General features: G+C 39.0%; 1 protein-coding gene across 14 annotated transcripts in view; it reads left to right on the forward strand.

Annotated features, from left to right (window-relative positions):
* The window catches only part of adgrb3 (adhesion G protein-coupled receptor B3), a 111,673-nt gene that overhangs the window by 51,371 nt on the left and 34,295 nt on the right, over positions 1 to 26,007 (forward strand). For 9 of the 14 annotated variants that reach the window (XM_032540589.1, XM_032540592.1, XM_032540584.1 and 6 more), the window contains 9 exons: positions 104 to 265; positions 6,130 to 6,294; positions 7,067 to 7,231; positions 8,994 to 9,158; positions 9,719 to 9,820; positions 14,777 to 14,883; positions 15,831 to 16,028; positions 17,864 to 17,932; positions 21,250 to 21,358. In XM_032540589.1, the coding sequence (XP_032396480.1) occupies positions 104 to 265; positions 6,130 to 6,294; positions 7,067 to 7,231; positions 8,994 to 9,158; positions 9,719 to 9,820; positions 14,777 to 14,883; positions 15,831 to 16,028; positions 17,864 to 17,932; positions 21,250 to 21,358 (1,242 nt within the window). The remainder of the gene's footprint in view (positions 1 to 103; positions 266 to 6,129; positions 6,295 to 7,066; positions 7,232 to 8,993; positions 9,159 to 9,718; positions 9,821 to 14,776; positions 14,884 to 15,830; positions 16,029 to 17,863; positions 17,933 to 21,249; positions 21,359 to 26,007) is intronic. The other 5 variants (XM_032540585.1, XM_032540587.1, XM_032540581.1 and 2 more) reach the window with 3 other exon arrangements.

Raw genomic sequence — 26,007 nt, forward strand, 5'->3', positions numbered from 1 at the left:
CCCCCAACCACCCACCCACCCACTTGACTCAACCCTGCCCACCCCGCTCCTGCCCAAGGACCATATTGCTGCATTTAACTAGTGTCACCCTTCTCCCACACAGGTGAATCAGGTGCAGAGGAGTGGTCCCAGTGGAGCTCATGCTCTGTAACTTGCGGGCAAGGGTCGCAGGTGCGAACAAGAACATGTGTCACACCATACGGAACACACTGCAGCGGCCCTTTAAGAGAATCAAGGGTTTGCAATAACACTGCCCCTTGTCCAGGTAGTGTTAGCCGCAGATTCTTGAATATTAATGTTTCACTCATTTGTTGTTTATACGAGGAAATGTGTTACTGTGTTTTAACAAACTTTTCAATGTGTCTATTTAAGAATGCATTTTTATTGCAGTTATTACAATTAATCTAATGCTTTCTTTTTTTGGTGTTATTTTGTGAATGTGTTTTTTTCATGATCACATTTGTGTTTTCCATTTCATATAACTTTAAGGCAATTCATCAGCATTGAAATGGTTTAATGACATGTGGTTCTGAATGGAGCTTGGGGAGCAGTAGATCCCGATATGTTGTCAGCTTCATTTTCTTGAAGGTCAGTCGAGCATTTCAAAATAACTTGGCAGGGCTTCTTTAAACACGCTGTAAGGCATTTCTTCCTCAAACCATAGTGGCAAGGCAGATGAGTCACTGGCAGTCAGGTATCAGCATCAGATGCTTTTCTGACTGGTGATTGCAGAGCACTATTGTTTGTCTGTATGCGTCTGGTAGGAGAGCGTGCCGTTCTAAACAAGTCGTTGCCATTATTCATTTTTTGGGATTGTTTACACAGACAAATATGTTGATTTAGTAATGAAATTCTGAACTCATGTATAGTCAAGGTATTTGATGGTGATTTTAATGGAGTGCTTCTGTGTCTGCATCATAAACTCTTAGGTCGTTTTTGGTGATAAAAAATACTGCAAGTTGCATCCTCTAACATTCTGATCTATGATGTACTGTACTTCATTTTTAGATGTGGCATGTGTAAGTGGCAAGTTGGCAGGTTTCAAAAGGGTCACTTTCTTACTGTGTGTGGACATTAAGAGCTAGAAAGAGAATGAGTAATTTCTTGGTGTGACTCCTCTACAGTTTGGCCATCAGTATTTTGCTTAGAAAGCATTAAAGCTCCTATTTCTCAAAAGCTACTCAGCCCAATTCCATGTATAAGCATTCATTAGCATGAAGAACAATTATTAATTTAGAACTAGAACCTACAGAGCTGCCCATGTGAATTCATTATTGACCTTGATTCATCTGAAGACATGCAGACATTAGGCGTCTCACGGCTAATTGTGGATCCAGATTTTTCTTTCACATAATAATGCAGAAACACTTATCACCAAATAACTGGGCCATGAAACTGTACTCTAAATGAAACTCTAAAGCAATTTTGACTTTCCTCAAAAGAGTAAGACGGCGTTAGAACTTTTTCATTTTTAGACAAAAAGGAGAGGGAGAGTCTTTTTAATTTCTAAAAGGTCACTATTCTTAATTTATTGTATTGTTTCATCGTTTTTTTTAAGTAGATCATATCAAATACACTGTAGTGCTGGCGTGTTGTTAAAATGCATTTCTTGTAACATCTGAAAAATAATGTTTTTGCGCTTCACTTCATATTAAAAACCTAGCAATGGGATCACAAAAATTATTTTTTCAAGTCATCCCAAAATGGAGCTGATATAACACAAACTTTACTCAGTTACAGTAGCAAACTGATACAAACAAAACTCACCTGGCATGGTGCCACATGAAACACAGTCTATATCTTATATTCCAAAAACCAGACATATCGATTCACTCTCTTCAAACCGTGAGTAGAATGCCAAGGTTGAAGGATACTTCTGAAACAGAGTGTACAATAACAGACATGTCACAGCCTAAAAGTAGTCCTTCCTTGAAGTCACCATCACTGAAAACATCAACATCATCGATGAACAATGGCAGGCACTGCAGGCTTACATCAAGCACGTTGTTAAAAATTCTGGGCCTCCATACAAGATGCCGCTCATCCAACAAAATGCATCTGCCAAAATACAAGAACACTTGCGCTTTACAAAATATATAATAGTCATCCCATTTTTTAACCCAAACCAACAGAACCATTTTTTTTATTTTAAATTCTGGTGTAAAATCAGTTATTCTGCAGAAGTAAGCACAGTCATTTCTGACATTTAAACAGTACAGGATTTCCTTCCAGTGCCAGCATTCAGAGCCAACACAAAACCAGTTTTATACTGTAGCACAGAATATAGCATAAGGTTGGTTTCACCATTCAGTGTTCAATAACTATCTCCATTTTTCAACATAACACTCCATGTCCTCATTAAAATTATAACGTTACAACAAGTAGTAGTTAGTATTGCATATGTCTTAACACAAATGTCACAATGTGTGATTTTTTTGGTTGGGTGGGGGTACAGGGGAGTTCTACATTTTTATTTTTACTTAAGGAACCATTAAGAAAACTCTTTATAAGGCGTTAGCTTATTTTATCTTGCCATCAACAAGTGAGAAAGTGTTGTCTGTTTACTATGCTATTGAACCGCACTGCCATCTAAAACTGTCAAAAACACATAAAAGAGCCATACCTTTGAATTTGGAAGGGGTGTTGTTCTCTCATTTCAAAAAGCATGGCTAGCTAAGCTATTTCTCAGACTCGAACATAACGTTATCCATGCGGTTCGTTAACTAGCAAAGTAATAGTAGCAGTAAACAACGCGCCACCTGACCGACCATGCGCAGATACGTCTGTATCCGTCCTACTTTACAGGATGCGAATGCATCCCAAAGATTGTGAAATAAGATGCAACAGCGGATTCATTTCAAAATAAAACTTCGTTAGCTGTGCCAATTGCAGTTAAGCAATGTCGACCAAGTGAAATATATGTTTCTTGTATATGTTTTTGTTTTCTATGACAGTGGAGTTCTGTGGCTTAAAGGAACTAGAGTGTGGCTGTCAGAGTAACATTACATTGGTTGTGGTTGTGCCATTTGTTGACAATTATAGATAAAACAAAGTCAGGATATTAGACATAGCATAGATCTCAAACCCATAACAGCTTGAACATGCAAAAAAACTATCATTTTAAATTAGAAAATAATATTGGGATTGATGTAGCCAACTGAAAAAAACATGTTTTTGCCTAAAATTAATGGAAGTTTCTGTTTTAGCTGTAGGCTACAAAAAACAAGCTAACTTGGTTGGTATGCACAATGTGATGTGTTTACTTACAATAAACAGAGGGGAAACTGGGCAATTGGCACAATAAGCAATAGCGTCAATGAAAACAAAGCATTCATTAGCAGAAAACACGGGGATGTTCAGTCTACAAAATGCTAAATTATTGCCAACTTGAACTATTTCAGTACTTAGAAAAAAATCACAGTGTGCCAGACACTATGCCTAGCCTACCATGAATAATCAGTGCAAATCAAAGACAAATAAAGACTGGAAGAAGTTCTGCCAGATATTTTCTGTTGACACTTTGATGTAGAAGATTCAACATTGACAATGAGCCAGCGTCTATAAATATTCAAATGTAGGCACATTGATATCCTAGTGCAGAAGAAGAACAAGGGTGAAAGAAAATCATTAAAATCATGATTTCACTGTGTAATTTTTAATGTGATTAGGACTCTTTACTATATAAACTGTGGTAAACTATTGGGACTCTAAAACCAGTCAAGTTAATATATGCACGCATATAAGAGACAAACTTATTGCTAAAGCATGTGCAAGTGCCATTGACCATTTGTTTGCGTTGTGCAAACATAAGACCTAGGTGAAATGCACAAAAGCATTGAATTGCAGCTTTATGACAAGTATGGATTTGATATGATTTTTTCAGTGGAAACTAGCACAAACAGTTCTGTGAAAAAAATATGCCTATTGCATGGTAAATACAGTTTAGCACAAGAGGAAGGCTTACAAGTTTAAAAGTTAAAACCTCACTGGAATAAGATATGAATTAATGAACTAAATCCCAGTTTAGCGCAAGTTAAGGAAAACATTCTTTGCAAATGCGTTTGCTTTGTCCACCATGCTGTGCTGGTCCAAGAATTTCCCCTCTACCACGATTGCACACGGCCAGTTCATTGAAAAAACACACAAAAAGAAGAGGAATCCTATTCCATCACTGCTACAGTAGTTTTTGATGACTGTCTGCTTTGAACTTGAAATGTTCAAAGTAAATGTTTCGGCCACCATGGGACACTTAGCAAAAAGAAGGCCAGAGCAGGGACAGACGGTAGCTCCGCCTCATGGCCAACCATTGACATGATCCCAAGATCCAACTGCTCTACAACTAATCCTGAGATCCAACTATTATACTGCGGGAACCTCAAGCCTGTGCACAAGCTGTGGATAGTGACCCCTCTGAAGAGGAACATATATTCCATGCAAAAAAAATAGTCATACATACTGTGCATTTCCAAGGTCTTACATTCCCATTTGTAATCAACAGATGATAATAATAAAACACCAGATATAGTCAGTGCACTGCCAATCTCCATACATTAGTTATTTAATAACCTTAGTTAATTAAATAATTAAAATAATTACATTTATTTTGTGCATCAGTCTTGTAACGCCTGAAAATGTAAAACAGCTGCATCCACATCAGCCTGTTGTTCCTATTGCAGTTTATGCCATTGCAGCTGATGGGAAACAAGGATTTTTGCAGCTGTAATGTGTGATGAGCATTTCTCTAGTATACCCATACTTCTGGTACTAACATATAGTTGCAGTCTGATTTGGGTTTGATGCAATTTCTTGCCCCTTAAAGTTCATTTTGAAGCTTTTAATTCTGTCAGTAAATGCACTTTATCGCTAGGATCAAGAAGCCAGCAGTTGCTTTCCAAACTAACAATAGAGGTTAAACATCTAGATTTGTAGTGTGTTCATCATTTCATATCACTGTGTGAATATCAAGGAAGACTGCAACTGCTGAGAAAAGACAGGGGCGTGTTTTACTTCTGTCCAGGTCTCAGATTGCCATGTGTCCACCTTCAAAGTAAAACTTTAAGCCAATAGCTAATGTCCTCTGCAGCTCTATAAAGCCTTGCCATCCGTCAACCATAACCCAGTTAAACTTACATGCAAACCAAGATGATGCCTTTATAAAGCATTTATTTCAAAATGTGTATTTTAATAGACAGCTGAGGAAAATGACAAATTTATCAAAAGCACTATCTATTAGTGATAGATAATTGATAGTGATGATTGTGCTTGACCATGATCTGTAGTGTTGTTAAATAGAAAGGGAAATACCAAAAATGATGCAAAACTCAAAGCATGCCAAATAATCCTTTAAAGTGTTTTTTTTTTTTAAATTTGTGTTTGTTCAAAGCTCAAGAGTTTGAAAATGAGACATCTTACAGGTGATGTTTTTAATTTGTTTAATAATTATTATTTTTTAAATATTTTACTAGTAGTGGCAGTATATGTCCCAAGTGTCCAAAAATAACATATATCCACATGAGATTTAGAATTGTTTTAATTAAAAGAAGCCTTTGGAACATTTATCTATGAATTTCTCAGACATGTACAGTACATCTAATGAGGAAACACACTTTTGGTATATTTTCCTGTTGAATTAGGACTGTCTGGCCTGATGTTCAGTCTGATTTGTCATTTCACTGTCAAATCGTAAAATGTGGGGCTGTTACAGAGGTCTGGAACCAGGTTACTGGCTGTCTGCTTTGTGTATAACCATGATTAGTATATTGGTGGAACGACATATTTGCAGAATCATTGTCAGCCCACATTAACCTGAAGGTCTACAGTTTTTAGATTCCTAGTCAGACTCGAGAAACTGTAACACTGTGCAAACCTGCTGCTTCTCAACTTGATTTGTCATAGTCAAGGCCTTTGTGGCTGTATGAAGCATTGTTAGTGGAGTAGCATTTAATATTATTTTATTAAATGTTCCACAGTGTCTGTGTGCTCAGTGTTTCATTCACATTAGTTTTGTTGCTGATTATTTTTGATTGATTTTATTTTATGTATGACTCAGTGCAGTTTGTCATGGGTTTGTTTATGCTATAGCAGAGACAGGGACATTGATTAGGCCTGACACCTTTTCTGTGCCCGCAGTACACGGTGTATGGGAGGAGTGGTCACCGTGGAGCCTGTGCTCATTCACATGTGGCCGAGGTCACCGCACTAGGACTAGGATGTGTGCCCCTCCCCAGCACGGAGGCAGGGCCTGTGACGGACCTGAGACCCAGACTAAGCTTTGCAACATAGCCCTATGTCCAGGTATCATCTGTCTGCTCTCTAAATATATTCCAATATTAACAACTATCCCTGCAGGCATGATGAGGAGAGTAATGTAAAAGGTAAATGCTCATAAAATCATTTCAAAAGATTAATCGTTGAGAAAGAAAGGAGTTTACCTTACCCACATCTATATGTGTATAATCCTCAATCATTACAGTACTGCAAAGGTGAGTAAAAAACTGAACGGCAGCCCAGTTTGTGGTGCATTTAAAGTAAAAGGTCTTTCACAATAATGCGGTTTAGGCAACCCTGTTGAGAGTCAATACTGTAACACTGACGTCAAAATCACTTACCCCGCAATTGCCTGTGAATGCTAAGAAGATTAGTGATGATGAGTTTTTCCACACAGTAAATGTTAGCTTTGCTCTGGTAACAGACTCAGTGAAAACCAGTCACTCTCAGATGCTTTCCCTCTGCCCAGACAGGGAATATGGAAGGCAGCTAAAAAAGATTCCGGTGTTTGTGCCTTTGGCATTTTAATAGCCTAAATCATAATATTAAGGCATCCTACAAAAGCACTTTTATGTTTTATTCTCCTTTTGCCTTCAGCTATGTTGGCGAATTTTAACCAGATTAGGAAACCAGCAGTACAATTCTCCAAAACCTACAAAGACTCATGTCGTTTTTTTGTGTGTTTTTTTGGCATTAAATCTGAGAGAGAATAGTGATCTGAATATATCCTCCAATTTCTGTCTGCCCTCTTTTTCCCTTCACATGGGACATGCGTGTTGGGTTGTGGTTGGTGCCTCAGTGGACGGACAGTGGCAGGAGTGGAGCTCTTGGAGCGATTGCTCGGTGACCTGTGCCAATGGCACTCAGCAGAGGACCAGGCAGTGCTCAGTGGCCGCCCATGGGGGATCTGAGTGTCGCGGTCACTGGGCAGAAAGCAGAGAGTGCCATAATCCTGACTGCACAGGTAAAATCCTGAGCATCTTAATTCTATATCCGCTTTGATGTCTAAATTTGAAATCATGATTTAAAAAGGGGGAAAAGAGAGACACTAAAAGTATCCTGTCCCATATTGTATCATTACAACCATGAGTAGGCCTACCATAATGTTTACTATCAACTTTAGATACAGTTTGCAGCTTGATTTTACTGAGCTGTTACACTCTTTCTGTTGCGTACTGAAAACCTCTGCAGCTAGAATCGGCTGTGCTGTAAGAATCAAGACTGATGTTTGAGACCATGCTCTACCAATTGGATTTGTAAAATCCATTCAGATATTACTGCATGCTTTTTCACAAAACTCAGGGTTAGCTGTCCAAACTGTCTGTCTGTCTGTCAACATCATAGATGTATTAGAGGCTCAAAGATGTCAGCTTAGTGGTCTCCATCAGGCTTTGAATTGTCTGATCATGTGAAGGGCCTGAGCACTCTTATAATCTCCTGATGCAATTTTCACTGCAGCAGCCTAGAACAGCAGTTTTTTCTGTATTTCACTGGTATGTGCGTGGCAAATAGATTCCTCTCAAATTTTTCAAAGTCAGTGGAAATCTTGCTCTCTTGGACCACTGAAATAGTGCCAACTGCTTGCAAATGCGTATTTGCAAGGGATGCAACCGTGAGACGATGCATTATACAATTTATTCATTTAATGAGGCTTACCTGTTTAGCAATTCTTATTTGTATCCAAGGTGAGAGATCAAAGATAAGTGTGACTTTACAGTCTAAGCCTTGATTTAACAAGTCAACACCATGCCCATTACTGCTGGACGCATTGCCTTGCTTTGCAGAACACAAAATAAGAGTTCATGGCAAACCCCAATAAATGTTTGAGAAACCATCAAACGTGTCTTTGAGTAATTTAACATGCTGCAAGATTGCATACATTCTTTGAAAAACAAAGAAAGAAAGAAAGAAAGAAAAGGCTAAAATTACTACAAAAGGCCTGTGCAGGGTTGGAATCCATGTTGTTGTTGTAAAATTTAGAGAATTTCTCCAAGATTGTTGGCACATTGAGCTCTTTGAAACACATTAACATGCATCTGTCCATGGAATCAGTTGCTCTCCTGTGGAGCAGAGGCTTCAGTATTTAGTGGGGTTTGATCAATGTCTTGCAGATAGTTTTAGCCAACAGGTCACAATGGTTTCTGTATTGTCTCTCTTCCGGAAGAAATCCTGACGGAGGTTAGTTGTAGGACAAAAAATTGCACCGCACGTGTGAAGAAGGGTTGTAAGCTGAGGTTAAAAGAAAAGTGGAGTGTGTTTCCTGCTCGCAGGGTCTTGTACCTCTCCTTTCAGACAAGGGCATGTGATTTACTACATCGCTGAAGGGGAGCATCTGTTTTTTTGTGTAATGCACAATTTAGCAGTGATCATTACAAGGGCATAAAACATGCTGCTGGTTTTGGAAACTTTAGCATAAATGCCTTTTAATATTGGCAAAGTGTAGCAAATAATCACCACTCAATGAGCAGCTTCTTTAGCCATAAAACACACATTTTCCTGATTATTCAAAGTAATCATGTTCATTTTTGGAATATTACCAAAAAAACTGCATCTACAAAACTGAATGCATGGATAGCAAAGGAAATAAATGTAATCAAAAATCGATAAAGCTTGAATGGCATACTATAAAATTTGCATACAGTGATGAATCATTTTATGTGATATTCTTTTGATTTGTTTCTGCATCTGAGAATATCTGTTTCTAACGGAGGATGATTCTCTTATAGCTAACGGCCAGTGGAATCCTTGGGGTCCGTGGAGTGGCTGCTCCAAGTCCTGCGACGGCGGATGGCAGAGGCGAGTCCGCGTGTGTCAGGGGGCAGCGGTGACTGGGCAGCAATGCGATGGCACTGGAGAGGAAGTCAGAAAGTGCAGTGACCAACGCTGTCCAGGTGAGCCAAAGGATAATAACACTTAAATCTGAGTGAAAGTAAGGAGATGATTATCTATGTGGAGTCAATGACGTGTTACATAACAATAACAGAACCTGAAGAGGCGATGCAGATAAGCAGATACAGAGGAGGGATGAACTAGTCTGAATATATTCTTATAAATTAAGTAATTGAAATACTGCTGAGATACTGAGTTATGCAACTATCATCAAAGCTTATTTGATTTAAAAAAATAATCTACTCATGAAGTAAGTCTTAAACATGAAATCACTTAATACATCTATTCTCTGAAATAAAGAACACAGTATTCCACAAAAACCTTATTATTAATATAACTATTTTCAGTAGTGCCAACAGAAAAAGGTTGTGATTAAAAAAGAGGGCACATTTTATCATTATCTTTAAGCGGCATGTTCATGTTCACCAACACTTTTCTGCTTTGAACTCCTATATTTCCATACCTTTCTGTATATAATATGAAGAAATTGTTGCATCATATTGGGAATCCTGAACAGCTCTCTGCATCAGCGAAGTTACTCTTGTACCACGTTGCTTTTCAGCGCCGTATGAGATTTGTCCCGAGGACTATGCAGTGTCAATGGTGTGGAGACGGACACCGTCAGGAGAACTGGCTTTTAATAGATGCCCACCCAACGCCACAGGTAAGGACATGAGCAACATCTTTCATTTCTTGAAAACTCTGTTATTATTACTGCCAAATTTTTAAATTGTGTAGTGTGCACTTATGAAATTGGACTTGTCTTCTTCTATTGTTATTGCCCGTCTGTGTCCTCTTAAGAAAATAAATAAAACAAGTGGTGGCCCCATTAAAGATGACAAAATTGTAGAATACAATTTGTCATTGATTGATCTAAATGAAGGGCTGTGTGAAAAACACTGATAAGCCAGAAAGTGCAACTGTCACTTTGTAATGGTAGTTACCCTGCAATTGTATACTGTTGTTATAGCATCAGTGTGTGAATACACATCATAATTATAACAGTTATAAAAGTTACAAATTATGCCACATTGTGAGGAATTATGCTAGATTACTGCCACCACAATACAGCACAATTAACTTTTTAAAGTTGCTTGCCTAAAATCCCATCATGATAATAGAACTATACATGGTGCCAAAATTGTGTTACTCCATCTGAGGAAAAAGTGCATATTCTTTTATCCCATTTCCACAAGCAGTGATGTAACTCATGGCTACACCTATCATAACACAGCATGTGCAGTGGATGGAAAAAAATGGTAACTGGGAATCTGAGAGCATTGTTGAAGAAAAGCGCATGGAGGTCTTATTTCAGACATTAGGTAGAAGCTTTAATATGTGCACGGAGGAAGGAGCATTAGAGCAGAGGATGTGAGTTCTCAGGCAGGGTGAGATAAACACTCGGATCTTGAAAAGAAGATAACACGAGGGAGAAAAAAGGGGAGAGGATGAAAAGGAATGCAACCTCTGTTAAAGCTGCAATGATACAGGTTGCCTTTGTTCTTGCTGAAGGTCAGTTTGCTTACAGACAGATAATAGGACAATGAAGCGCTGTTGGGTGCTAAAGTTACAGGGTTTTTTTGACATGTTGAGCTGTTGTAAACATTTAAAAAGTCTAAGGGGTTCTGAATTGGCATTTCTTCCACAACCATAAAATAGCTAACTGGCAAACCAGATGTAGCTGCAAACGCGCCGTTATTCACAGATGGCTTACCTGCGGCAAAGTTACGCCGAGTGAGATTTACTAGCATGACATTAGCTTTCCGGCTTGACATTAGTTTTATGGCTAATAACATTTGAAGCTATTTCCAGCCCGCTGTGAGGGCTTTTTGTTTTATTTTTCTTTCTTCCTCTGTACAATGTTGTTGAAAATGTAACACTTCTACTGATTAAAGATTTCATTTACACCAAGAAGTGTCAGATGTGTAAGAGGTGTCTTTAAGTGCCAGATTCAGGTCAATCAGTCAGGGTGAGACAGTTGGCACCAGCCAAACTAATTACAGTAGTGGTCTTCACTGAGCAGCATCCTATTAATACATTACTGTAATTATATTTGAAACAATTAATTGTTAATTTATCCCACGTTTGTTTTCATATATGCAACTGTAGCGGGGTTGCACTGGATATTTAATACAGAGATGTATGCCATTACTGCAGTCTATGTACTGTTGGTTTTGTGATCAGGCAGTACGTCAACATTCGTCATCGTGTTGGTTAGATGCTGTACATCTGTATGCACTGTGGGCACAACACAACAATTCACACACAGGGCGCCATGGGATTTTACCAGAGGACCAGGACCTTTGATGCATTTGCAACAGAAGAGAAGAGTCATAATTAAAGAATGAAATAGCAAATAGTAGACATATGTCAAAGTGCCTCCCCGTGTCAAAGCCAGCACTGACCACTGGGAAAAAAACCTATGATTTACAACATTTACGGTCAGGTCAAGTTCATTTGTAAAGCCATTAATCACAGTTTCATTGTCAGCGGGTGTCACAAAGCCCCACACTATGAACCTATAAATGAAAACAACACCTCCCAACCTTTGACCTGTAATTGTATCTAGGTCAAATTCACAAAAACCTTAATGAGAAAAATGTGAAAAGAAACCAAAACGCCTCACAGACAGAGGTCATCCTTCCACAACAGTGAGCCATGTAATGGCTGCTGAGAGCGGGTAAACAGGGGGGAGGGGGGGCATCAGCGCCTACTCAGCCGTGGTCACTGTCGTCATCAAGGTCATCATAGGAATGACACCCGGTACAGGGCCATCAGCACCGCCACGATCATCATGGATGACAACTTCAACCAGAGGCAAGAAGGGAAGAAAAGTCGAGAGGATACACACACACAGCAGATGACTTTGTTCACTTTGTATCACTCAAACAACGGTTCATATGTTGGTATACACAGTACATTTACAGCAGATTTCTGCTAGAACAAAACAAAAGCAGAAGAACAATTCCTTTTTAGGATGTATTTCATCTTTCCTTCAGTATTGTCATGCTGTACATCATTAAATAAAACTGAATAACTAGTGTATTCTGATATTTTATATTTTTCAAATATGCTGACTACCAGTTGTGAAATGCGATCTAGTACTCCATTAATCCATTTCCCTTTTTAATGTGCTTTTACATGCATTTCATTTCCTCCACTGACACCTGCAGTAACTAGTATCAGAAGAGATTTTGCGTGTAAAGGATATCATTTATGTGTATATTTAGGCTCTTATTAATGTGTCTGTCTAATGAGTCTAAATCTCAAGTATCAATTAAAGTAAAGTTTGATTCACCCATCTGAGAGAGGCAGCAATTAAAGCAACGGAACCACAAGCTATTAAACAAACTCTTCACAGGTTAATGTGGAGAGAAATGATCATGTACTCAACACATCAGACACCATCCTTCAGAACGAATGAGGCAATTTTGTTTGATATGTAAGTCCATTCATTGTCTTGGTACTGTTGGTGGTAGATGTTATAATGCAGGGTTTTGTTCACTAAAGTAAGGGATTTTAGTTGCTTTTCTATCAAAGGATGATATTTAAAACTCTGTAAAAGGTCCTTCTTAGAGAGGGCTTTTAGTAATTTCTTCTCTGTTACTCCTTAGTCAGTGAACACTGTTTTAGACTCCCATCTTGGGAAGGATAGGTTGAAGAAAAATTATCCTTAAATGGTAGCCAAGTTGAAGGTGCCTTAACAACGGGACAGCGACGGATCAATGTCTTGGTGGAGTGCAGCCTTGGATTTTGATCACGTGCATCTCCACTGACCAATATTTCATACTCAACCTACTCTATATACATCACTGATGATGCAAGGAGAGATGACAGATTGGTGCAGAATCACGGCAAAAGCCTCTTATGCTCTTCTCTGACCTTGTGTGATCCCGCCAACGGTTAAATCCAAGCCAGGAGAGATCTAGTTCTTAATAAGTTGTATATAAAAGTAAAGTGTGACATTTTGGATTTTTGTGTGAGCTCTAAAGCAATGCTTATGGGCATTTTCTTAGTATAAAATGGCAGTTAGTGTGATAGGCTTTATTTTGTACAGCTGATTAACCAAAACAATTATTAATCTTTTCTAATATCACGATTTTCCCCAGCAAAACTGTTAGTGTAAACAAAAAAGAATTTGCTCTGGTCCAGGCATTACACTTTCAAATGATTGTGGCCTTGGGCAATATTGGTCTTCCACTGCTGCTGAATTCACATTAAAATGGCAATACAGTATAACAGTATAGGTTAAAGGTCATCAAACATCTTTAAAAAGTATTTCTGTAGCTCTTGATTCAAACTGCTCTTTAAAAACAACGAAAACAAGATTTTTGTCCATTTGACCTCCTTTTACTGCTTGGTGTCTTTTTGCCGATTCTCACTTAAAGCAGACTCGGTCTTTCTTAGTGTAAAGTGACCTTTAGGGATGTCAGAGCAAAAACTGAAGTGAATTCCTAATTTCTAGGTAGCAAGCCATCATAAAATAGACTTCTCTTGGTGTAAGGTCCTGAAAGACGATCAAATAACAATGTAAAAATGTTCTATTGCGTGCTGGCGACCTCACCAATGGGGGTCTGGATTATAAAAGTAAATAAGGTAAAGTCGGTTTGGTGGGAGATGGATGCTCAGTGTGGTGTAAAGCTGTGGGCCTCTCCTGCTGCCCTCTGGGCTGTTTCACAGTGCTGCATGGTTGCTCCTGGGATGTAGCGATGTTTGGTGTGCACTCACGGCTTCAGTGCATATCACCAGGTAGTAGCTGTGGAGAGGGTGGGCGTAGAAGGTGTGGTTTTGATCTTTCTCTGTCTGTGTGTGTTAGTGTGTGAAAGACAACCAGAGAGAAAAAGGGAGGGAGAACGAGAGAGAGAGAGAGAGAGAGACAAGACAAGATAGATAAGGGTTTATGTGAAGCACAAATGCCAGGAGAAATGTTTTGTACAGTGGGAGTTTTTCTCAGGATGTCAAGCACCTGTGTTGGAGCGGCGGGGTGACGTGTGAAGTGCACTCCACCAGGTCGACAGCTGGGAAGGTGTGATGTTGGACCTCTATGTAGGATGTGTACGGCGATGTGGGTGGATGTTGGGTGGTTCTGCTATTTTGGGATCACTGTTTAAATGCCTGATAGCCATCACAGTTGAGCTGCTGCATACTTGAATAAGCCACTATGAGTTGTAACACAGCACACAGTACATACATTAAAAACCATGGGCCTGCTCTGCTGCTCATAATCTAAAAACAGTTCTGTTCAAATACTGCAGCACTTTCCTTCCAGAAACCTCTCTCTCCCTCTTTCTATAATGTGCTTCAACTCCACTGCAAACTGTAATGGGCCACATAAAATTTTGATGGTGAGTGATGGCAAACAGAACTGGACAAAAAGGGGAAAAGCTCTCATGAAAAGAATTAATACTTCTGTCTCCCTCTCCTTTTTTGTCTGCCTCTCCTTTTCCTGTATCCAACTTCACCACTTCCATTTGCCTTTTATTTGCCTCTTCTTTGGTCTTAATCCTACAACTCACCCCCAACCCCCCGCCCACGCCTACATCCTCATCTCCTCTCTCATCATTTGCTCCCTTCCTCTTTTTCCTCTTCAAATCTGTCGCTGTCTCCTTCCCTTTCACAGGCACCACTAGTCGACGCTGCTCTTTGGATTACCGTGGTATGGCCTTCTGGGAGCAGCCCAGCTATGCTCGATGCATAACAAATGAATTCAGATACTTGCAGCAATCAGTAGGTGCAAAGTCAGCTTCCTTTCACAGCCTCTGTTTCCAATGCATCATAAATTACCTCCCCCGTATTTTCCCCAGCCCCCTCCTTCTTATCACACCATAGCCAAAGATTAAACACTTTTAATAGAGGAGCAAATTAAAACACGAATTTGCCATTTTTCTCGGTGTCATCGTTAAATCCTTTAAACTATTTGATTTAGAGTGTATGGAATGTTCTTACCCGTGTTTGTTTTGTTGCTTCAGCCCGATTCACTTTTGCACTTCCTCACTTGCGCTTTACTGCATTTTAAATAAGATCCATTACAATACATTTTGAGGGAACCTTAGTGAATGCTGACCATATTCTTTGTAAGAGAATCACCTTCTTTTTTTTAAAACCAAACCAAACTGGTGTGAACTCTATCTCTATCATCCTTTTTTCATCTCAAGATACATCTGGATCACCAAGAAAATCAGTTTTTTTTAATCAAAGTTCGGGTCTCATTTTAGAGAGCTTTATTGAATAATGTGGTGCCTTTACTCTGGAAACACAACAGCACTTCCACTAGAATAGGTCATTTTGGTAATCTTCCTTCACTGTTAAAAATAAAATAATTCAGCAGAGCTGAGACTGCACATATAGCGCTGCACCTGTGAACGTGTATTTATGGACATAAAGCCTGTGCAATGATGTGAAATATCATTTCACTGTGCAATTTCTGCCTAAATGTGTGTGTCTTCTGCTCCAGTTAACTCTTTTATTCATATTGGCTCATTTCAAAACATCCGTGAGGCAGAATACATTTCGGCATGGCTTAGATATAAGTGTCACATAAAGGGCCTTAGAGAGTGGAGTCTTTCTTTCAGATTTTTTTGCACTCCATTTACTCTAAATGTGTAGTTAAGCATGTATCTTTCAAAACCGGCAGAGCACACCGATGCCCCATGTTCTCTGTTCTCCTGTTTTTGGAGGTTCAGGGGCACCTTGCAAAGGGCCAGAGAATGCTGGCGGGGGATGGGATGTCCCAGGTTACAAAAAACTTGCTGGACCTCACCCAGAGGAGAAACTTCTACGCTGGTGACCTGCTGTCTTCTGTGGAAATCCTTCGCAATGTGACCGAGACCTTCAAGAGAGCCAGCTATGAGCCATCTTCAGATGATGTGCAAGTATGTAGACAATGGGTTTATTATAACACGAATGGATCTGTATGGTGTGGTAATGTATCTATTGTGACAAAATAATCAACTGGATAAGAGTTATGTTTGATGTATCAGACTCAACACTTTCTGAAATAGCAGAAAGACAGACAGCTCTATTGTATCAAGAGATCTCCTGATCTTAAGCTGGTTCATCTCATCATGTTGGGGTTGACTGCAGTCGTGATCCTCTTTTTGTCAATAGGATGATGGAGATTATACCAAAAGCTCCACCTCCATCCCCAATAACATAGTTTATGTCCTCAGAGTCATGCCATTTTCAAAGACGCCCTTCTTAGGCCTCTTTGTGGTCTCTGTGCTCTCCTGTGAGTTTGTTCAATGTGTCAGCTTATGCAGTGTTTTAGAGGTAAATGGGTTAAAACAGAGAGCTAACTGGGTAGGAAATACATGTTTGCTTTCTTTTTGATGGTAGAAAAGCTTGTTTGGAATTTTGTATGTGTGCTAATGAAAAACCTAATTGTCCAGTATAGTTCTGCAGTTTTGTTAATGTATCAAGCTTGTTTTTTTGCTGCTCTTTTGCATGGAGATGTCTGCAGCACAGGAAAATTAAGTATGAGCCAGTATGCCCATGAACCATTCTCTGTATCAAAGTAGAAAAAACTTCTGCTTTACTTAGATTATTAAGTCACATAACACAGTGCTGTTTCCACTGACGTTCATTATTCTATATACTAAAGATGAAAATGTTTACTGGATAATTTAAACAGCCCAAAATGCCCGTTAGGTGTTATAGTTTAAATCACAAACAACCAAGACATCTAACATTATTAATGCCAGTGTCAGTGATTCTAGCTGCACGGCCTTGTTCGAGCATCTGTTGAATGTTACTTAAGGTTAGGAAGTAGGTAATTAAATCAACAAAATGTTGAACTCACTTAATTATACATGTCCAAAGTGCCGTGGTATTTACTACAAAATGTCAGGGATGCTCTTTTTATTTGTCTACCACTTTTATGCACATTTATCAACAGTTTCCACTGGATGTAAGCTGTGTGGTCTGCTACTAACACTCTGTAGGAATGAAACCCAAATGTGTTGCCCATGGACTGGCAAACATAGGGCCCATTTACCCAATTTCCCACCATAATAAATCTATGAGATGAGGAAAGCATCCTGTCCCTGGCTATTACGAAAGCTCCATAGTGTGTGTGGGCAGACAGAAAAGCAGTCAGCCAGCCCACCCCCTCTGTGTGTCTCTGAGCTAATGCAGTGTTAAAGTGGGCACATTACCACCAGAGGGAGCATAAGCATTCAAGTAGAAAACAAGATAGCCTGTGTCAAGAGAGAGAACCACTCCCTCCGGCACATCGTAGACCAGATGAAATAACAAGGCTTAAGATCAGACAGGGGTCCTATTACTACTGCAGGCATGCACCCCTAGCAGACCCTGCTGCAGAAGAAGACAATCCACACAGCTGCTCACACATTCCCTTTCATCTTTCTTTCTGATTGCAGATTGTGCTTCTCTCCTCTAGCATTCAGTGTTTGCTGCAAGCTGCAGGGGGTTCAAGGTGTATTTTTGTCAGAGCTGATTCACAAATTTTATCTTTTCTCTGATGAAACTATCATGGTTTCAGTGTCAAATCTCATGATGCTATTGTGCCCTGAAGGGACCGTCATTATTCTCATATAGAAATTCCAGAGATGTTGGTTTATCGTCCATAACATTCCTCTTTGAGTGCATAGTGTTTATGTGTCATGATTTTAAAAAACATCTTGCTGCAGTGCCCGTAATACTTGTGTGTGGGTGTGTTATTTATTTTTTCCTTTCATCTTCTTCACAGAACTTCTTTCAAATCATCAGCAACCTCTTGGAGGAGGAAAATAAGGAGAAATGGGAAGACGCACAAAAGGTAAGCACGTTACTGTCCACTTAGTAAGAAATTGAGATTGCTGAATGAATGTTGTGCAACTCAAAACAAATCGACTTAAAACGTTTTTGAGGTTGCTCTGTCTGAATAGCAGAGATGAAGAGAAGTCAGGTTAGTGTTGAGATGATGTTACACTTACACATATCTTTGGGAGGGGTCATTGAGCAGGAATGACATCTGGCCTCATTTAGAAAGCTAGTTCCTCAAAGCTCCACTTGGTGGCAGCAGCACTGTCACAGAGACTGCCCAACCATTAACACTGCAGGACTCACTCACTCCTGCACACACATTGTTTCACCCAGCTGATACAGATCACAGCAACAAGTGGGATTATCATTAGATCATTACTTCAGTCGGATTTTATCATAGAAGCAAACAGTTTTGATGTTGTATTGCTTCTATTGCTTCTGATTCCCTGTCTGCCTTTCTCTGACATTGTAAGGCAGCTCAAATTACAATAATAAACATAGTTTCATTATCAAATTCAAATGTAGGGCCAACAGACTGCAGTACTGCAGTGATGTATTGTATTGATGATCAAGATTTGAGTACAGAACAGTGCCCTTTCTCAGCATTGTGGTGATCCATGGAGATTGGGTTCTGGCTGAGTCCACTGTTAGACATATCGCTGAGCTTAAGAGGTGGCAACTGTCGTTTTCAAAACTGCCACTGGTGTCTGAGACAACCTGAACTCTGAAATCACGTGCATCCAGAGTCTGACAGAGATACCATGTGCCATGACTGGGAGTCTGCAGAGGGCATCTGCTCTGTTGTCACCTTCATTGGTAAATTGACTTAAATTGGATATCACCTGCACCGACACGTGAGGGGGTGTCATAAAATCAGTCAGATGAATTTTTCTTCTGTTTCTCTCCATGCCTGACTTCAACTAAGATGGTAGGAGAAAACAGGCAGTTCCAACTCTGCCAGGAGTGCCAGTCCCGGTTGTCTCTACAGGCAGTAATTAGTTGTTTATTCACTGCAGCTTTAGTTTGGCTGGCCGGTGAGGAGAGCTCACACACAAGCAGTTTTGTCAGTAAGAATGCGTCAGAGATGGAGACAGACATATAAGAGGAAACATAAGAACAGAAAAAATGTATCTCTGTGATTGAACTCCCAGAAGAGATATGCGTTAATTATTTCTATCGTTATTAATGTGCCTGTCAAGGAGTGCTGCTTAGGTTTCGGCACTCCACCAAGGGGACAGCGGCTAAGTGACATTGTCTGATTTCAACAGACGATACTTGGACTTCACAGTTATCAATTTTTCTCCCTTGCTGGCTTTTCTTGCATTAATGAGTGTTCCTAGCTCAGTTTCCATAGTTTTTTTCAGCACCCACACACTGCGCGCTGTGGACATTCAAAACACTCACATGAAAAACCTCACTATGGGGTTTCACTGGCTGTAGAGTTGGCTCTGTGCAGACATCACTATATATTCACCTCCTGTCACTGTTACCATGGCAAGGAAAGGAAGAGCTCTGTCTACAGAACCTCCACTGCAGCCATTTCCCTGCGCTGCCTTCACATCTCATGGTTGTCATGGAGACCAGCAGAATGAGCATGACTGCACTGTGCGTCAGGCATGCCGGAAGGGGCGACGTGATGTGCTTTTCTCCCCCACTATGGCTTTCATTCTGCTGTGTCAGTGGCTCTCAACTTCAGCATCAGTGATCTGCTTGCCTGGCTTAGCAGCGGCACATGTAAAGGCATGTGCAAACACACAGAGCACAAGGTGTTAGCAATGAGGGAGGTACCTGCCTCAGGTGTTTGTTGAATATCAAGAGTAGAGGTATTAATTGCTGATTCCACTCAAAGGCCTTTCTAATTACCTGACATCACCATTGTGTGCTAACACATTCATTATCACTAACTCCTGCATTAGTATTTGTAAAACATGACACATTTTGTAATGTTATCACAGCATTATTCTGCGTTGCTGATATTTTTTTGAAAGTGGCAAATATATTGCATAAATGTCTTCATGTATGGCTACAGCATCCTTCAATCAGTATTCTCAATATCCGAGTCAAAGGACAAAACCGGTGGGCCCCAAATTAAAGCCTCTTATTAGATCTGACCTATCACCACTACATTGGCAGCCATGCCAGTGGTCCAATCTTTTGAAGGTCAATTATCAGATTAGTGTGCCTTTGATTTATCGACTTGGAGGAAGAGCTGACGGGACCTGCAGTGTTGCTGGTCGAGCTGTGGAGCTGTCCATGGTGCTGAATTCCTGCCTCTCACTAAGTGCTGCTGTTCATGATGCGTCACATGAACCAAGGCGATCACCCTTGACTTGGCAGAGGTTTTCAGAAGAAGAGAAAACTGTGTGTGCAAACCTGGTGGTTATGGCTCTAACGCTGATTTCACACGGATGGTCATATAATGACTGCAATGCCCATTACTTTCTAGATCAGAAAAGAATTATAAGTCCCATCACAATTTCCCAGAACTCAAGGCTAAACATTACTGTACAAATTGTTGTTGTTTTTTTTACAGCCAACAGACCAAAGGAAAAGAAAAAACATTTTCAAATCTTCTCATTTGTAAAACTGGAACCAACAAATCATTTTTACTTTAAAAACAACTTCAACAATCACTCATTTACCAAAATAGTTCAACTCTAGATGTTTAATCATCAATTACATAAAATGATGTGCAAACATTATTATTGCACAAATTATTATTGCAAAACACAATACATTTTCACAATCTAAAAGAGGTATACCTACCGAAAAGGTGGCATGTCTAACAGACACCTGAGATCATTTGTACCATCAGATGTTGGGTTTCTCAACAAATTATAGGTCATCTGCCATCCCTGCTCATGTCACAGCACTTTTTTCCTTCTTTTTTTAAGTATAGTGTACATGTATATTTATGTTAATTTCTGCTTATTATCCCATGTTTGGATATGTTTTTGTGTGTGTTGGCTACCTGTTGTGAACCAAATTGCCCCTTGGGGACATTAAAGACATTTCAATTCAATTCAATGCAACTCTGTGACCTTATGCAAATATATTTCTTATTTCTCTTTTCTTCTACTCTAATTATTTTTGCTTCATTATTGTTTTACTGTTTATTTAGCTATCATCATTTTAAATGTTGTGTTTTTGCTTTCTTTACAGCTTCTGTGTTTCACTGTATACCTGGAGTTTATTTCTAATACGTAGTTATGATCTGATTTTTTATTTGCTGTCTTTTTCTATTTTTATCTCATGCCCCGCACTCCCATCTACCGGTGATGCCGACCGTTGAAATTGAAAATGTCTTCCTGTCTTTTTTATCTTGTACAGATCTATCCTGGAGCAGTGGAGCTCATGCAGGTCATAGAGGAATTCATCCACATCGTTGGATTGGGCATGAAGGATTTCCACAATGCCTATTTGATGACTGGAAACTTGGGTAAGAATTGGCTCACTTTTTGTCCCGGCCCACAGTCGCTGAGCTCGTTTTACCAGTTATTTCTGCTTGACTTGGACACATAATCCCTGTGCTCTGCTTACTCCTTGTGTCAATTTCCCCAACATCATTAATTTAGGATAAATGGTGCGTGGTAAGGTTGGGGGTAAAATTACTGCTAATCGATAATGTTAATTAAAACTGAGCTTGTGGTCTTAATGTGCTAAATTCCTATGAAAACACTTAAGACTCAATCCAATATAAAGAGCGAACAAGAGGAGAGCTCTTTTTAATAGAGCTATAAAGAAGAAACACACATAGCACTCCTCAAATATGAGATACGTCATACTCTATTAATATTTGAGGTTTTAAACAAGCTAAATATAATTGTGAAGTAATTTATAATTGTGTAAAGCAAATGGGTTCTGAATACAATTGCAAGTGCATACAATTGGTTTTACCGGCATTACATTATGTATTATTTTCTTAACACACACATTTCATTCATACGTCATTTTAAAATTTTGTTGAAATGATCAATTAAAATATTTGTCATATTTGAAATTACAAGTTATTCTTTGCAGCTTTAATTAGCTTGCAAACAATATTTTTTTCTGCATCACTCATTGTAGTCCAGATTATAACTTCTCCTCTTTGAGAAAAAAAGAAGTGTCTAGGTATAAATCTTTGAACAATTTTTCTTTTCCCTGATGTTCTCGCCGGTTCTTTTTGCTTCCGTTGCACAGCCTCTTCGATGATCTGAGGTCTCTGTGGCATTTCATGTCTTACTCAGCCATAAATGGTGTCTTACTGGAATGGAATAATAGAACTGCAGTCTTGATTTATTCATGCAAGTGATTGTGAGCATGTACAGCTGTGCTGCCGGGCAATTCGTCTGGAGGAGTGAGGTTTCTTCCTCGTATTCTTTACAATAGCTAACATTTGACCCACTTCAAGGAAAACATTTACACTCAGTGGCTCTTTATTGTATATGATTTGATGAATATGTAGCCCCCTTCCCCACCTCCCTCAAGAATAGCAAAACAAACATGGTGCAATGAATGCACCCATCAAAATGCCATTATGAACCAACATGAGAAGCAAACTAAGTAATGGACGCTTAAAAAAATAAGGCTTGAATGCATTTCGGAATGCCAATCTTTAATGACTCATTTCACAGGCGTTAGTATATTTCTGTGCTCTTCCCCTGTTTTATACTTCTTCTACTTTGGCTTAATGGCACACAATGGCATTGCCCCCTCTTTCTGCTTGAAAAAGCATTAACACATGACCTCTGCTTTATACACAATGTGCAATTTATTCTGTGAAACTGACTCTAAATTAACAGTTTTATCCAGATTCATACAGATTACTTGAGCAGAATGAAATACTTGACTTTTATTGTGTTAGTCAGCCATATGACTGTTGAGCATCGGCTTAAATTTGTGAGACTGGGGATTAAACCGTGTCCGACATGATGCGACAGAAAATCTTTTGGTAAACATGGAGCGATGATGCAACTTAATTTTGTGTTTCAGTCTCATGCAGAAAGCAGTCACTCGCATAATCAGGTCCCATTCTTGAAGGAACATTTTGAGGTTTATTTTTGTTGTCCTTTTGCCACAAACCAGATATATTTTACTGTTGCTTCTTTTCTAAGCGTACCATCATTTTTCTAATTCCAAAATGTTTTTTTTGTTTAGTTTCATCAGTTTCTCAGTACAGTATGATTTATCCTTTCTAAGTTATAAAAGTTGGGATATATTGTTGTGTGGTATTGCACTTAAAAGGAGTATCTATTCAAAAATTAATTTCAGTTAAAAAGACTTCACTGCCCTGTACAAGAGAAGCAGCGTAATTGTGATGGATAACCTGCAAGTTTATCTTCATATGTGTACTGGAATAATAAAACAGTGGCTGATTTATTAAAAATACAAACATTTGCAATATTGTGATATTTTATATTGCAATAATATAGTATGTATATGTTAATTTTAGCAAATGAGCCAAAAAATGGAGAACCACCGGTAGGTCTAATTGACACTCTATAGTCAATAGTAATAACAGTGATGATATGTTGGAATAACCTGTGGGTGTTTATTTGTTTATTTGTTTATTTCAAAGCATCCCCATTAGCTGACGCCGAGACGACAGCTAGTCTTCCTGGGGTCCAAACAATACATCCAAAAGACAATAAATACAATCAAAATTACTCACAAATATATCATATATAAATTCACAAACAAAACTGACAATGCAAAAAGTACTAATAAACTAAATGTAATAAAGAATAATATAGCACATGATACAACCTCACTCAACCAATCCAGACAATATTATGATATCGAAAACAAATGTAGTCTAAGTCTTTTTTTAAAACCAGTTTTTCCCTTGTTGTCCCGAATCCCAACTGGAAGATTATTCCAATATACAATTGACCTATAAAACACAGTCCTCTTCATACAGTCAGATTTAGGTAGTGGTAAAGAAATCTGTTGACTATTCACCCCTCTTGTATAATGTGAATGCATATCTGAGCAATAGGTTATATTATCATAAAGAAATTTAGGAATCCCAGTATTAATAATTCCATGAAAATATACTAACATATTAACATATAGTCTATGCTTGACCTCCAACCAAGCAAGACGTTCATGCATCTCTGCAACCCTAGTTCTCGAAGAACAACCAAGAACCAGTCTTGCAGCCTTATTTTGTGCAACTTGTAATTTTTTTAAATGACTGCTTGATGCCGCAGATAATACAACAGAACAATAATCCAAATGACACAAAACCAATGAACAAACAACTGTAGTTTTAAAAACTGTGCACATTTACGAACAACTGCCACCGCTCTACCCAATTTGCATGTATTGTACCCATGTATTGTATTAAAAACAGATACATATAGTTTTAGTTACTTTGTTTTACATTAAAGTTAAACATTTCAGACTTAATTGTGCTAAAATAAGTGTGATGATTGAAAAGTAACCTGATAGAAAGATTTACTAATAATAGAGAGGGAAAAAAAGATGTGATGGATAATTAAAAAACAACGCCTGAGGAACATGTGTGAAGAAGATGCAGCATATTCATTAGTTTGGTTATACAGGACTGAGGCAGGCATATTTCTTAACATGTTTTTTTTGGAGAATCTTAACACAGAGTCAGAGGGGCCATTTGGCAAGTATCAGAAATGAGCTTACCTTGCACGACAGATGGATTCTCATGATATCACAAGCTCACTCGAGAATCGCAGATCACGCATAATCAATCTGGTCAGGCACCATAAATGCGTTTGTGTGTGAACTACCAGCCTCAGGAACCAATCCGTGTCTAGTGAGTGTCTTCTGGTGTGGTTTGGGTGTGTGTGACAACCGTGACTGTTTGTTTAAAACCAAAATTTTAGACATGATCATTTTTCAGTGCAAGAACTTGTTATGTTTTATCTCGTTGTCACTTTTTTCATTGTATTAAAACAAGCACAAATTTACGGTAGCTGTGACCATTTATTTGCATACATTCATTCGTTCATGAATTCACACACATGAACTCACAAATTTTAGCCTCAGTGGCACTAACTGTGGTTGCCAAAAGGTGTGGAACGTTTGTTGACCAAAAGAGCGAGCTATGGAGCTGCTGGTCTAAGACTTAGGTGCATTAATTCAATCATATTTTTCTGTGTATTTCGAAAATGAGTCACCATACCAAATTCTATTTTACTAAAATATGATTAAGACATGGAACACAGAGTTTTCTAGGATAATACTTTTTCTACCCTGGACACAGCACAGGCTTTGATATCCAGCCACACAGTAATTTCAGCTCTCTCTACAGTGCCCTGGTGGCCACGTGGCCCTTTTGATTAAAGGAATGGAAAGTTTTGTGGATCCATATTTGGAAGCCAAGTGCAGAGCATCTGGCTGAGTAAGATATTGCGGCATCATTTCGTCACTAATTTATGGCAGCCTCTTGACACCTAGATAAATACTGGCTGTCACCGCTGCATCGTCCTCTGTCCTTCTTCATTTAGTCAAATAACCTTGATTGTAAAAGGCTCTCCACTCCAGCAACTTCTACTTTCTCTAGAAGCAAACACTGGAGGACAAAGTGAAGTATACGACACCTTAAAAAATTAAACACCATTTTATCAGTGAATTACATCATGCGCTTTTTTTCATATTTTAGTTCTGGCTGTCTATTGTGAGGCTGTGCTTCATGGTAGAGAGAATTCTTTGACATTTATAGCGATTAATTGCAATTGCAAACACATGCAACGGCTGCAACTGCTCATTAATTAATTTTCTGTACAAATGTTTGTTTTGTCCGACTTCGGCAGTGTACTTAATGCTGAATCTCTCATGAATGCATTCAGACGTAATGAGAGCAACACTTTTAATTCCCTCTTATGAACATGAGCTCTACAGAATACTCTCAGTGCACTGAATCACTGTTCAGATGCAGCACAATCCTAAATGATCACTTTATCTGTGCTGTCTGGCCCCATCAGGCAAGTGCAAAGCCCCATTTACCTGCAGAATTACCCAGAACTCTGAAAGACGGTCGTCCTAGCACCCTGTTGTGTTTCACAGTGTGCCCCATGACTAAAACCACCAACACACACACACACACACACACACACAGACACACAC

This window comes from Etheostoma spectabile, chromosome 17 (assembly GCF_008692095.1).
Source record: "Etheostoma spectabile isolate EspeVRDwgs_2016 chromosome 17, UIUC_Espe_1.0, whole genome shotgun sequence".
NCBI lineage: Eukaryota > Metazoa > Chordata > Actinopteri > Perciformes > Percidae > Etheostoma > Etheostoma spectabile.